Source organism: Mobula birostris, chromosome 6 (genome assembly GCF_030028105.1).
Source record: "Mobula birostris isolate sMobBir1 chromosome 6, sMobBir1.hap1, whole genome shotgun sequence".
Taxonomy (NCBI): domain Eukaryota; kingdom Metazoa; phylum Chordata; class Chondrichthyes; order Myliobatiformes; family Myliobatidae; genus Mobula; species Mobula birostris.
Genome location: NC_092375.1, coordinates 17896590 through 17908728, shown reverse-complemented (window position 1 = coordinate 17908728; position 12139 = coordinate 17896590). Strand labels below are relative to the sequence as shown.

The 12139-nt window shown below is 41.1% G+C and overlaps 1 protein-coding gene across 7 annotated transcripts in view; it reads left to right on the top strand.

Annotated features, from left to right (window-relative positions):
* itsn1 (intersectin 1 (SH3 domain protein)) overlaps window positions 1-12139 on the top strand; it is a 234291-nt gene that overhangs the window by 203048 nt on the left and 19104 nt on the right. For 6 of the 7 annotated variants that reach the window (XM_072259915.1, XM_072259914.1, XM_072259909.1 and 3 more), the window contains one exon: window positions 3654-3775. The exons of the other annotated variant lie outside the window; for it this stretch is intronic. In XM_072259915.1, the coding sequence (XP_072116016.1) occupies window positions 3654-3775 (122 nt within the window). The remainder of the gene's footprint in view (window positions 1-3653; window positions 3776-12139) is intronic. 7 annotated transcript variants of the gene reach the window in all.

The following is a 12139-nucleotide window of genomic DNA, read 5'->3' as shown; positions in this document are numbered from 1 at the left end:
GAACCTCCTCTGAACCTGCACCCCCCTCCCCCAATTTTCCCAGAATCAGTGAGTTCCACCTACCGCCCTCAACTCACTTGTGGTATCTAAATGAAATCCAGGCCTCATTTGTTTTTATATACAGTATTTAATCTTCAGCATTTATTGCACTTTAAAAGATTTTGGTGAGCCTGCTTTGTGAATTCCTCTTGGTTAAGGCACTCCACAGCTCTGTAGGCCAGGAGTCTCAGGATTCAGAGCCAGTAATGATGAAGGACTGGCAAAATATTTCCAAGTCAGATTGTTGTACAACTACACACATGGGTAGTGTCATGGTTTACAGCACCAGTGACCAGAGTTCAGTGCCGCTGCTGTAAGTTTGTACGCTCTCCCCATGACTACACAGGTCTCTTCTAGATGCTCTGGTTTCCTCCCATGTTCCAAAAACATACAGATAGTTTTAAGCAAGCTGTGTTGACGCCAGAAGCATGATAAAACTTGCGGACTGTGTCAGTTCTCAAACTGTGTTGGTCTTTGATGCAAACAACGCATTTTACTGTATGTTTTGATGTTTGGGAACACATGCAAAACAAATAAAGCTAGTCTTTCTCCGAGGGGAACCTGCATTCAGTGGTTTTTCCATTGCAGCTGTGACTTATCCTTCTGGGTAGTCTATTTCATGGATTTGGAAGATGCTTTTGGATTAGACTGGGCAAGTAACTGTAGTGTGTTTTGTAAATGATACACAGTGGATTCCAGATCATTGAAATTAACCAGTATATTTTGGCCCAATTAACCAGCACATCAGGATCAGTACATTTTGGCCCAATTAGCCGTAGTTTCATGGAAACAGTTAAAAGATATAAAAAAGACAAACTACCATTTAACTGAGTAACGAATTATGCATTTAAATGAAATACAGGACAAATTAGAAAACTGTCAGTACTATAAAACTATGTATTAGTTCCTAATAGTTGTCAACAGAGGAATTCATTCAGTGTATGTTGCAGTGTTCTTTTAATTGAAAGTAAATGAACAAAGTCAGCACAGACACAGTGCACACAATGGACTGCCTTCATTCAATTCTTTCGATGACTGCATCCTTCAAATCTTCATTTTCATTGTAACATTCATGATGGTTGTCGACACCTTCAAATTCTTTGTAGTTCTTAACTTGTTGAAGTCGTGAAATAATTTCATTTTCACTTCTGTTCTTTTCTGGCAACTCCAAGCCTGAAAGGTTGAAACTGCAGTGAATAAAATGGTTCTGTATTGTCTTACCGCTTATTTCTCACCAGCTATCAGTAAAACAAACACATGCAAAAGACTCTAGTTAAAAAATGTTCCAGGCACAGTGTAGTGTCTAATGGCTACTTAAGTGAATGTGACTGACGCTGGTTAGAAACTGTATGGCAACAGTTTCTTTCAAAGATTCAAAAAACTTTATTCTTATTCTCACCATACATCAGCTCTGCAGGGCAGAATGAGACAGCGTTTCCCAGGAGCAGTGCAATCATAACATAACAAACGCAAGACTAAATAATAAACATAACAATAAATAGTAAAACACAACAGCCACATGTCAGTTAAAATCAAGTTATAAGTGTCCAGTGCAAGTTAAAAGTGTCCAAAGCAGAGTCAGGTGGAGCAGCTATTTAGCAGTCTGACTGCCTGTGGGAGGAAGCTGTTTAGTAGCCTTGTGGTTTTAGTTTTGATGTTCCTGTAACGTTTGCCTGATGGCAGAAGAACAAACAGTTCATGGAGAGGGTGTGAGGGGTCTTTAATGATGTACCGTGTCTTCTGGAGGCATCGACTGTGAAAGAGATCTTGGACAGAAGGTAGGGAGACCGCAATAACCTTCTCTGCTCCCCTAACCACCCTCTGCAAGGCTTTTTTGTCGACAGCTCTGCAGCTGGAGTACCAGGTTGTGATGCAAAAGGTCAGAACACTCACAACCACGCCTCTGTAGAATGTAGTTAAGATGTTAGTGGGGAGTGATGCTTGTTTAAGCTTCCTCAGAAAGTGCAATCTCTGCTGGGCCCATTTCACAATCCCAGTGTTGTTCCTGGACCAGGTGAGATTGTCCAAGATCTGGACCCCAAGGAACTTGATGTTTTCCACTCTCTCCACTGTGGAGCCGCTGATGCTGAAGGGTGTGTGCTCAGGCTGAGACCGTCTTGCCCAATTAGGCAGGGTAGTCCCCCAAATAAATGAAGGGAATCCTGGCTATTTTACTGATTTGTTTTTGTTCCTTAAGAGTTGTCCCAAAAAAGTGGCTGTCCCAATTAACTGATGGCCCAATTAACCGGAATCCACAGTATATCACAATCATCATGGGCTAGTCATGGAGGGAATGAGTATTACACGTGGTCAATGGGGTGCCAGTGATGCAGGCTATTTTGTCATGGATGATGTTGATATTCCTAAGAGATATTGAGCTACACTCATCTGAGCCAGTGGAAAGTATTCCATTGCGCTCCTGACTTGTCTTGTGCCAGTGGTGGAAAAGCCTACCTCACCCACTGGAGGTATCCAGCCTCCTATCTCCTCTCTTCGCCATTCTGTTTAAATGGTCTGTTTACATTCCCAGTCACAGTCCCCTTTCAGTTGTGCAGGTATGCGGCCATACAGGAACTGAAATGCTCCCACACAGATAGCCTTTGTTGCCATGCAGATGGAATTTTCTTTTCTATAATGCTAATATAATTTTGAGATTATATTTTAATATACAGTAAATTGCATACAAATTATATTCAAAGGCATTGTATTCTACCCTTCAATTAATAAATAAAATCAGAAGTATGTGATTTTTCAACTTTCCTTCTAAATGTTTATAGTATGCATATTACAAAAATAACTTTTAAAGTGCCGCACGGTTTTCAGTCTGTGTAAAAATTTCCTGCTCACAGCAATGGTTGGTTTGTGCAGCTGTAAAAAAAAATTAGAGGGAACGTTGCTGATGATCCTCACAAAAGTTTGATGGTAGGAGACTTAGCGAGACTTTGTCTATTAAGCGTAGGTGGTTATGTACCCACTTGTTGGAGTAGGTCATTGCCTCAAACTTTAGTGGCAGGAATGGCAGCACTTGTACAACAACATGCTGGTCTGCTGAACCCTCCCTTGTTTTGGGTGCTGCTTGTAGTCCTTGCGTAGTCTCAGTGTAGCACAAGCACCATATCCAGCAGTGTAGCATTTTGAAAGATTTAAAGATTAGCTTCATTTGTCACATGTACATTGAAACGTCAAGACATACAGTGAAATGCATTGTTTTGCGTCAACTACTAACGCAGTCCGAGGACTGTGCTGGGGGCAACCCGCAAGTGTCACTATGCTTCCAGCGCCAGCACAGCATGCCTACAACCACTAACCCTGACCATACATTTTTGGACTAAGATAGGAAACTGGAGCATGCAGAGGAAACCCATGGAGAGAATGTACAAACTCCTTACAAACAGAGGTGGGAATCGATCCCCAATCAGTGATCACTGGGTTATAAAGTGATTGCGCTAACTGCTACACTATCATGCCAGCCATCTACACCATTTAAAGAACACTGTGATCAGTTGTTCAGTAACACGGAGAATTTAATTTATCGGTTATTAACTGGCATATGAACAATGCGGCTACAAAAATGGTTTTGAAGAGTGCTTTTTCATACATTTTCATTTCTACAGCCTATCTTTCTGAATGAAGTGTTGGTGAAGTTACCAACTGACCCTTCCGGCGATGAGCCAATTTTCCACATCTCCCACATCGACAGGGTGTACACGCTTCGTGCTGAAAGCATCAATGAAAGGCAAGTAGGAACACAACTCGACTTGTGATGATAATTCATATTTGTGCAGCTCCAATGTAATGAAACATCCCCAAGTGCTCAACAGAAAACCTTTTGAACCTAAATGTGACATTGGGCCAGGTACAAGCTGAGTAGATCTCAAAGAAAGAAGGTGATAATTTTCAAGCTCTCCAGAATCTACAAGGGATGACAAGTTTTAAGCAACACACTTAAAATGCTGGAGGAACTTTGCAAGTCAAGCAGCATCTGTGGTGGAGAATGATCTATCGATGTTTTGGGTAAATGCTCTTCATCAGTACTTGGCCCGAAGCATCGATTGTTTATTTCCCTCCATGGAGGCTGCCTGTTTGCTGAGTTCCTCCAGCATTTTGAGTCTGTTGCTCAAGATTTCTTGTGCTTACGGCAATTTTTTAATGAGGAGTTGATATGCAGCTTTTGAGGGAGTGAAGCATTTAAAACATCAACTAACACTGGGAAGAAATGGTTGGGCTGAGTTGTTCTCTGATCTTGGCAATACATTTGCAAACGTTTCGTTACCATATGAGGAGACATCACTAGTGTGCTGTTCACTTGTGGTGTGTCCTCCGAATGCTTGGCCTTTACATACTTATCAATTAGTTTATTGGTTGTCATTACAGAAACTCAATTGTGACGTAGGGAGGGGGGTCTCGTCGCTGACTGGTTGCATGGAGAACTTTGTGCGTCATCTGGAAATTTTGCCTGCATTGGCTTATAAGTGGGATTGAGATCGACATGTTTGTTTATAGAATGTCTGTCGTGCTGGAAGCATAGTGACATATACAGAAAACCATGCTTCTAGAAATTCTTTAGCATGCCACGTGTTTGCTTGTGCCATGACTTTCACTGATGCCCAGTTGAGTTTGTGTCCCTCTCGATCTTCATGGGTAGAGACTAGGGAGAGTAGATCATGCCATTTTACAGTCAGTTAATGTTCATGTATCCTTGTAGATAGTTTTCTCCCACTCCAGCTGACGTATTATCTTCTGCAGTCCCTGCCTTGGATTTTGTGGACCACACTGGTCTTGTCCAATAACTCTTTAGGTCTGTGAAGTACTTTCCTCAATGTTGCTGTTGGTTTATGGGTGACTGAAATTCTACGTTAGCCATCAGAACAGAATCAAAATCAAGAACAAGATTCAGGATTGCTTAATGTCATTTCCAGTGCACAAGTGTAGAGGAGAACAAAATAATTGTTACTCTGGTTCCAATGCAACAGACAAAAAAGCCAATAAGATAAAGAACACAATAATAATAAACAACACAATGAATATAAATACATAAGAAAGCCTTATATGCATAGATTAATTGTATGTCCATAAAGTGACGTTAGGCACAGGAAATGATAAAGTTTTGATGGTTGGGATGTGGAAGAGTGGGTTACATGAGAAGATAAGAAATAGGAGCAGGAGTAGACCATCTGGCCCTTCCAGCCTGCTCCATCATTCAATAAGATCATGGCTGATCTGGCCTTGGACTCATCTCCACCTCCCGGCTTTTTCCCCATAACCCTTAATTCCCCTACTATGCAAAAATCTATCCAACTTTATTTAAATATATTTACTGAGGTAGCCTCCACTGCTTCATTGGGCAGAGAATTCCACAGATTCATCACCCTCTGGGACAAGCAGTTCCTTCTCATCTCCATCCTAAATCTACTCCCCCGAATCTTGAGGCTATGTCCCATAGTTCTAGTCTCACTTACCAGTGGAAACAACTTTCTTGCCTTATGTTTCTATAAGGTTGGTAGCTGGAAATGTTGATCAGCCATTCAGCTTGGGAAAAGTACAGTGCCTATAAAAATATTCAACCCTTGGAAGTTTTTGTGTTTTATTGTATTACAACAGTAGAATTATAGTGGATTTAATTTAACTCTTTCATGTCAAAATGAAAACAGATCTCTACAAAATGACTTAAATTAATTACAAATATAAAACACAAAATAATTGATTGCATAATTACTCACCCCCTTCGAGTCAGTATTTAGTAGATGCACCTTTGGCAGCAATTACAGTCTTGAGTCTATGTGGACAGGTCTCTATCAGCTTTACACATCTGGACACTGCAATTTTTCCCCATTCTTCTTTACAAAACTGCTCAAGCTCTGTCAGATTGCATGGGGATTGTGAGGGAACAGCCCTTTTCAAGTCCAGCCACAAATTCTCAATTGGATTGAGGTCTGGACTCTGACTTGGCCACTCCAGGACATTAACTTTGTTGTTTTTAAGCCATTCCTGTGTAGCTTTGACTCTATGCTTGGGGTTGTTGACTTGCTGGAAAACAAATCTTCTCTGAAGTTGCAGTTCTCTTGCAAACTGCATCAGATTTTCCTCCAAGATTTCCCTGTATTTTGCTGCATTCATTTTACCCTCAACCTTCAGACTTTACCTTCCAGTGGTTGCTGCAGTGAAGCATCCCCACCACCATGCTTCATGGTAGGGATGATGTGATTTTGATTATGTGTGGTATTTGGCTTATGCCAAACATAGTGTTTATTCTGATGGCCATAAAACTCAACTTTGGTTTTATCAGACCATAGAACCTTCTTCCAGCTGTCTTCAGAGTCTCCTACATGCCTTCTGGCAAAGCTCTAGCTGAGTTTACATGTGAGGTTTTTTCAACAATGGCTTTCTCTTTGCCGCTCTCCCACAAAGCTGCAACTGGTGAAGCACCCGGGCAACAGTTGTTGTATGCACAATCTCTCCCATCTCAGAACTGAAGCTTGTAACTCCTCCAAGAGTTGTCATAGGTCTCTTGGTGGCCTCCCTCACTAGTCCCCTTCTTGCACAGTCACTCAGTTTTTGAGGGCAGCCTGCTCTAGGCAGATTTACAGCTGTGCCATTTTCTTTCCATTTCTTGATGATTGACAACTGTACTCCAAGGGATATTCAGTGACTTGGAAATTTTCTTGTATCCATCTGACTTGTGCTTTTCAATAACCTTTTTGTGGAGTTGGTTGAACTGTTCTTTGGTCTTCATGTTGTAACTTTTGCCAGGATACTGACTCACCAGCAGTTGGACCTTCCAGATACAGGTGTATTTTTACTACAGTCAATTCAAACACCTTGACTGCGCACAGGTCTCTAAAACAGATCTCCATTTAACTAATTATGTGTCTTCTAAAACCAATTAGCTGCACCAGTGATGATTTGGTGTGTCATATTAAAGGGGTTGAATACTTATCACTCATTTAATTTGTGTTTTATATTTGTAATTAATTCAGATCATATTGTAGAGATCTATTTTCACTTTGACACGAAAGTGTCTTTTTCTGTTGATCAGTGTCAAGAAAGCCAAATTAAATCCACTGTAATTCAATGTTGTAAAACAATAAAACATGAAAACTTCCAAGGGGGTGAATACTTTTTATAGGCACTGTAACTGTTCTTGAGTCTATTGGCCCTGAAGGGGATGCTACATAGCCTCCTCCCTGATGGCAGTGGGACAAGCAGTCCGTGAGCAGGGTGGATGGGATCCTTCATGATGTTACTGGCATAGCAGGTGGATCTAAAGACGAGGTGAGGCAAGAGCTACCAAGGATGGAGATGGGATGGAGTCTTGAAAAAGCATTGATCTTGCAGCAGTAGGGAATATCTGAGGAGGTTTGATTCAGTGGGTAAGGAGAAGTGAGAGATAAAGGAACATCTATTCTCAATCTTCGAGTAAAAGAAAGATCCTTAAGATGTTGATGTTGTTGCACAAAGAGGATAGATTTCTACTTTAACTAAGTGTAGTGAAATGTTTTTTAAAATCTCATTTACACTCAGTGGCCACTTCATTGTGTACACCTGTACACCTCGTTAAAGTAAGAATCTAATCAGCCAATCATGTGGCAGCAACCCAACACGTAAACGCATGCAGGCACGGTCAAGAGGTTCAGTTTTGTTCAGACCAGACATCAGAATGGGGAAGAAATGTGGTCTAATTGACTTTGACTGTGGGATGACTGTTAGTGCCAGACAGGTTGGTGTGAGTACCTCAGAAACTGCTGATCTCCTGGGATTTTCACACACAACAACCTCTAGAGTTTCACACATCAAAGTTGCTGGTGAACACAGCAGGCCAGGCAGCATCTCTAGGAAGAGGTACAGTCGACGTTTCAGGCCGAGACCTTTCGTCAGGACTAACTGAAAGAAGAGCTAGTAAGAGATTTGTAAGAGCTTCAAATCTCTTACTAGCTCTTCTTTCAGTTAGTCCTGACGAAGGGTCTCGGAATGAAACGTCGACTGTACCTCTTCCTAGAGATGCTGCCTGGCCTGCTGCGTACACCAGCAACTTTGATGTGTGTTGCTTGAATTTTCAGCATCTGCAGAATTTCTCGTGTTTGCGAACCTCTAGAGTTTACAGAGAATGGTGCAAAAAACAGAAAAAAAAACATTCAGTGAGCAACAGTCCTGTAGGTGAAAATGCTTGTTAATGGGAGGGGTCAGAGGAGAACGGACAGGCTAGTTCAAGCTGACAGGAAGGCGACAGTATCCACACATTACTACAGCTGTATTCTGAATGCACAACTCATCAAACTTTGAAGTGAATGGACCACAGCAGCAGAAGACGATGAACGTACTCTCAGTGGCCGCTTTATGGAGTATAGGAGGTACCTAACAAAGTGGCCACTAAGTGTATAATCCTATTTACCTCAGAATAGAGTTCATCTGCATGAAATTTCCACCCTGATGCAGTGCTTTTAAATGTTTTCAAGCTTAATACTGGTAAATGCTGATTTTTAAAGTTTAGATTCATTTATTTATCACACGTACATGGAAACATACAGTGAAATGTGTCAATTGTGTTAACAACCAACAATCCTAAGAATGTGCTGGGGGCAGCCGGCAAGTGTTGCCACACAAAAGTTATGTGAGAATTGATGTTTTTGCACAGTTATTTCAAGGCCAAAGCATCTCATGTTGCAAGAGTGTGTGCTCATTACCAAAGATTGACTTGTCTGTGTTAGGTTATACAGCACAGAAATGCACCCTTGATTGCTGTTTCCTCTAAGCTGCGCAGCCAAACAATAAGTGAAATGCTCCCACACACATAGCCTATGTTGCCACACAGCTGGAATATTGTTTTATATAATGTTAATATAATTTTGAAATTATGCTAATATAACTTAGCATAAAGTTAAGACTGGTTCAATTAAGATGTTCACTGATATGTTGAACTATGTGATTGGAGGGATCTAATATCCTAGTGGAAAGGTTTGCTAGTGCTGCACGGGGTGAGGAAGGGGAATTTAAACTAGAATTGCAAGGGGTTGGGAACCAGAGTGCCAGGACAGATGGCGGAGAAGTTGTAGAGACAGATGTTGTTAAGATCTCCGACAAAGTCAGGAATCAAAATGTTGAGCATGGTGCAACTGAGCTGCATATATTTCAATGCAGGAAGTATCGTAGGAAAGGCAGATGAGCTTAGGGCATGGATCAACACCTGGAATTATGATATTGTGGCCATTACTGAGACTTGGTTGCAGGAGGGATAGGACTAGCAGCTCAATATTTCAGGGTTCCGCTGTTTTAGACGTGACAGAGCAGGAGGGATTAAAGGGGTGGAGTGGCATTATTAGTCCGGGAAAATGTCACGCCAGTACTTAATCAGGACAGGTTGGACAACTTGTCTAGTGAGGCTTTATGGATGGAACTAAGGAATAAGAAATGTATGATCACGTTAATGGAATTATACTATACACTATGCACCAGTCCATGGGGTTTAGAGAAACAAATTTGTAGAGAGACCACAGACTGTTGCAAGAAACATAAGATATTTTAACTTTCCATGTATTGATGGGGACTCCCATACTGTAAAATGACTAGATAGGATAGAGTTTGTCAAATGTGTTCAGGAAAGTTTCCTTAATTAGTACATAAAAGTTCCAAAGAGAGAGAGTGCAATACTGAATTTGCTGTTAGGGAATGAGACAAGCAGGTGACAGAAATTTGCGTAGGGGAACACTTTGCATCTAGTGATCATAATGCCAAGAGTTTCAAAGTAAGTATGAAAAAACGATAGGTCTGGTCCTCGAGTTGACGTTCTAAATTGGAGAAAGGCCAGTTTTGGTGGTACCAGGAAAGATTTGGCAAGTCTGGATTGGGACAGGCTGTTTTCTGGCAAACATATACTTGGTATGTAGGAAGCCTTCGAAAATGAAATTTTGAGAGTACAAAACTTGAATGTGCCTGTCAGAATAAAACGTATAACAGGTTTAGGGTACTTCAGTTTTCAAGAGATATTGAGGCCCTGGTTAAGAAAAAGAAGGAGGTGCATAGCAGGTGCATAGCAGGTACAGACAGGTAGGAACAAATAAAGTACTTATTGAGTATAAGAAATGCAAGAGAACACTTAAGAATGAAATCAGGAGGGCTAAAAGAAGGCATGAGGTTGCCCTTGCAGACAATGTGAGAAGAACCCTAATATGTTAAGAGCAAAAGGATTGCAAAGGACAAAATTGGTCCTCTGGAAGATCAGGGTGGTAATCTATACATGGAGCTGAAAGAGATGGGGTAGATCTTAAACAGATTTTTTGCATCTGTATTTACTAACAGCAGTAAAGTCATGGACCCGATACAGATTACAGAGGCAGAGGTGTTTGCTGTCTTGAGGTAAATTAGGGTGGATAAATCCCCAAGGTGTTTTCTCAGACCCTGTGGGAAGCAAGTGCAGAAATTGCAGGGGCTCTAGCAGAGATGCAGAGATATTTAAATCGTCCTTAGCGACAGGTGAGGTAATGAAGGATTGGAGGATAGCCCGTGCTGTTCTGCGCTTAAGAAAGGCTCTAAAAATAAACCAGGAAATCATTGGCTAGTGAGCCCGACATCAGTAGTGGGAAAGTTATTGGAAGTTTTCTAAGGGACTGGATATATGAGTATTTGGATAGACAGAGATTAATTAGGGATAATCATCATAACTTTGTGCGTGGTAAGTTATATCTCACCAATCTTACAGAGTTTTTTGAGGAAGTTGCAAAGAAAGTGGATGAAGGCAAGGCAATGGATATTGTCTACATGGACATTTGATAAGATCCCAGGTGGGAGATTAGTCAAGAAAGTCCAGTCGCTTGTCATTCAAGATGACCTAGTAAATTGGATTAGACATTGGCTTTGTGGGAGAAGCCAGACAGTGGCAATAGATGGCTGCCTCTCTGACTAGAGGCCTGTGACTAGTGGAGTACTGCAAAGATCAGTGCTGGGTCTGCTATTGTTTGTTGCCTACATATATCATTGATTTGAATGATGATGTGTTCAACTGAGTCAGCAAATTTGCAGATGATACCCAGATTGGGATTTAGAGGACCCCAAGGAAGACTATAAGAGCTTGCAGTGGGATCTGGACCAGCTGGAAAAACGGGCTAGGATGGCAGATGGAAATTAATGCAGACAAGTGCAAGATATTGCATTTTGGTAGAACCAACCAGGATAAGTCTAACACATTGAGCAATACGGCACTGAAGAGTGCGGAAGAACAAAGGGATCTGGGAATATAGGTCCTTAATTCATTGAAAATGGCAGCACAGGTAGAAAGGGTCATAAAGAAAGCTTTTGGCACATTGGCCGTTATAAATCAAAGTATTGAGTACAGGAGATGAGATGTTATGTTGAAGTTGGATAAGACATTGGTGAGGCCTAATGTGGAGTATTGGGTGCAGTTTTGGTCACCTATGTACAGGAATGATGTAAAAGAGGTTTAAAGAGTGCACAGGAAATTTATAAGAATGTTGCTGGGACTGGAGGACTTGCCTTATATGGTAAGATTGAATAAGTTAGGACTTTATTCCTTGGAACATAGAAGATAGAGGAGAAATTTGATAGAGGTATACAAAATTATGAGGGGCATAGATAGGGTAAATGGAAACAGGCTTTTTCCGCTGAGGTTGGGTGGGACTACAACCAGAGGTCATGGCTTGAGGGTGAAAGGTGACAATTTAAGGGGAACCTGAAGAGAAACTTCTTCACAGAGGGTTGTGAGAGGGTAGAATGAGCTGCTTGCACAAGTGGTGTATGCAAGCTTGTTTTCAACTATAAGAGAAATTTGGATAGGTACATAGATGGGAGGGGTATGGAGGGCTTTGGTCCAGGTGGAGGTTGATGGGAGTAGGCAGTTTAAATGATTTTGACATGGACTAGATGGGATGTTTCTATGCTGAATTTTTCTATGACTCTTTGACTGTAAAAGAAAAATTTGAAGAACTGTCAATTTTTGTTGACATCGTTGGAACATTTCAAGCTTCTAGTGCAGTCTACGAACATGGATTCAGTCTCATGAATTCAATCAAATGTAAATCCAGAAGATTTACACAAGGTGAAAGGTTTTCTTTGTTGTACTGTACTTCATTATAACCCTGAATTAATTAAT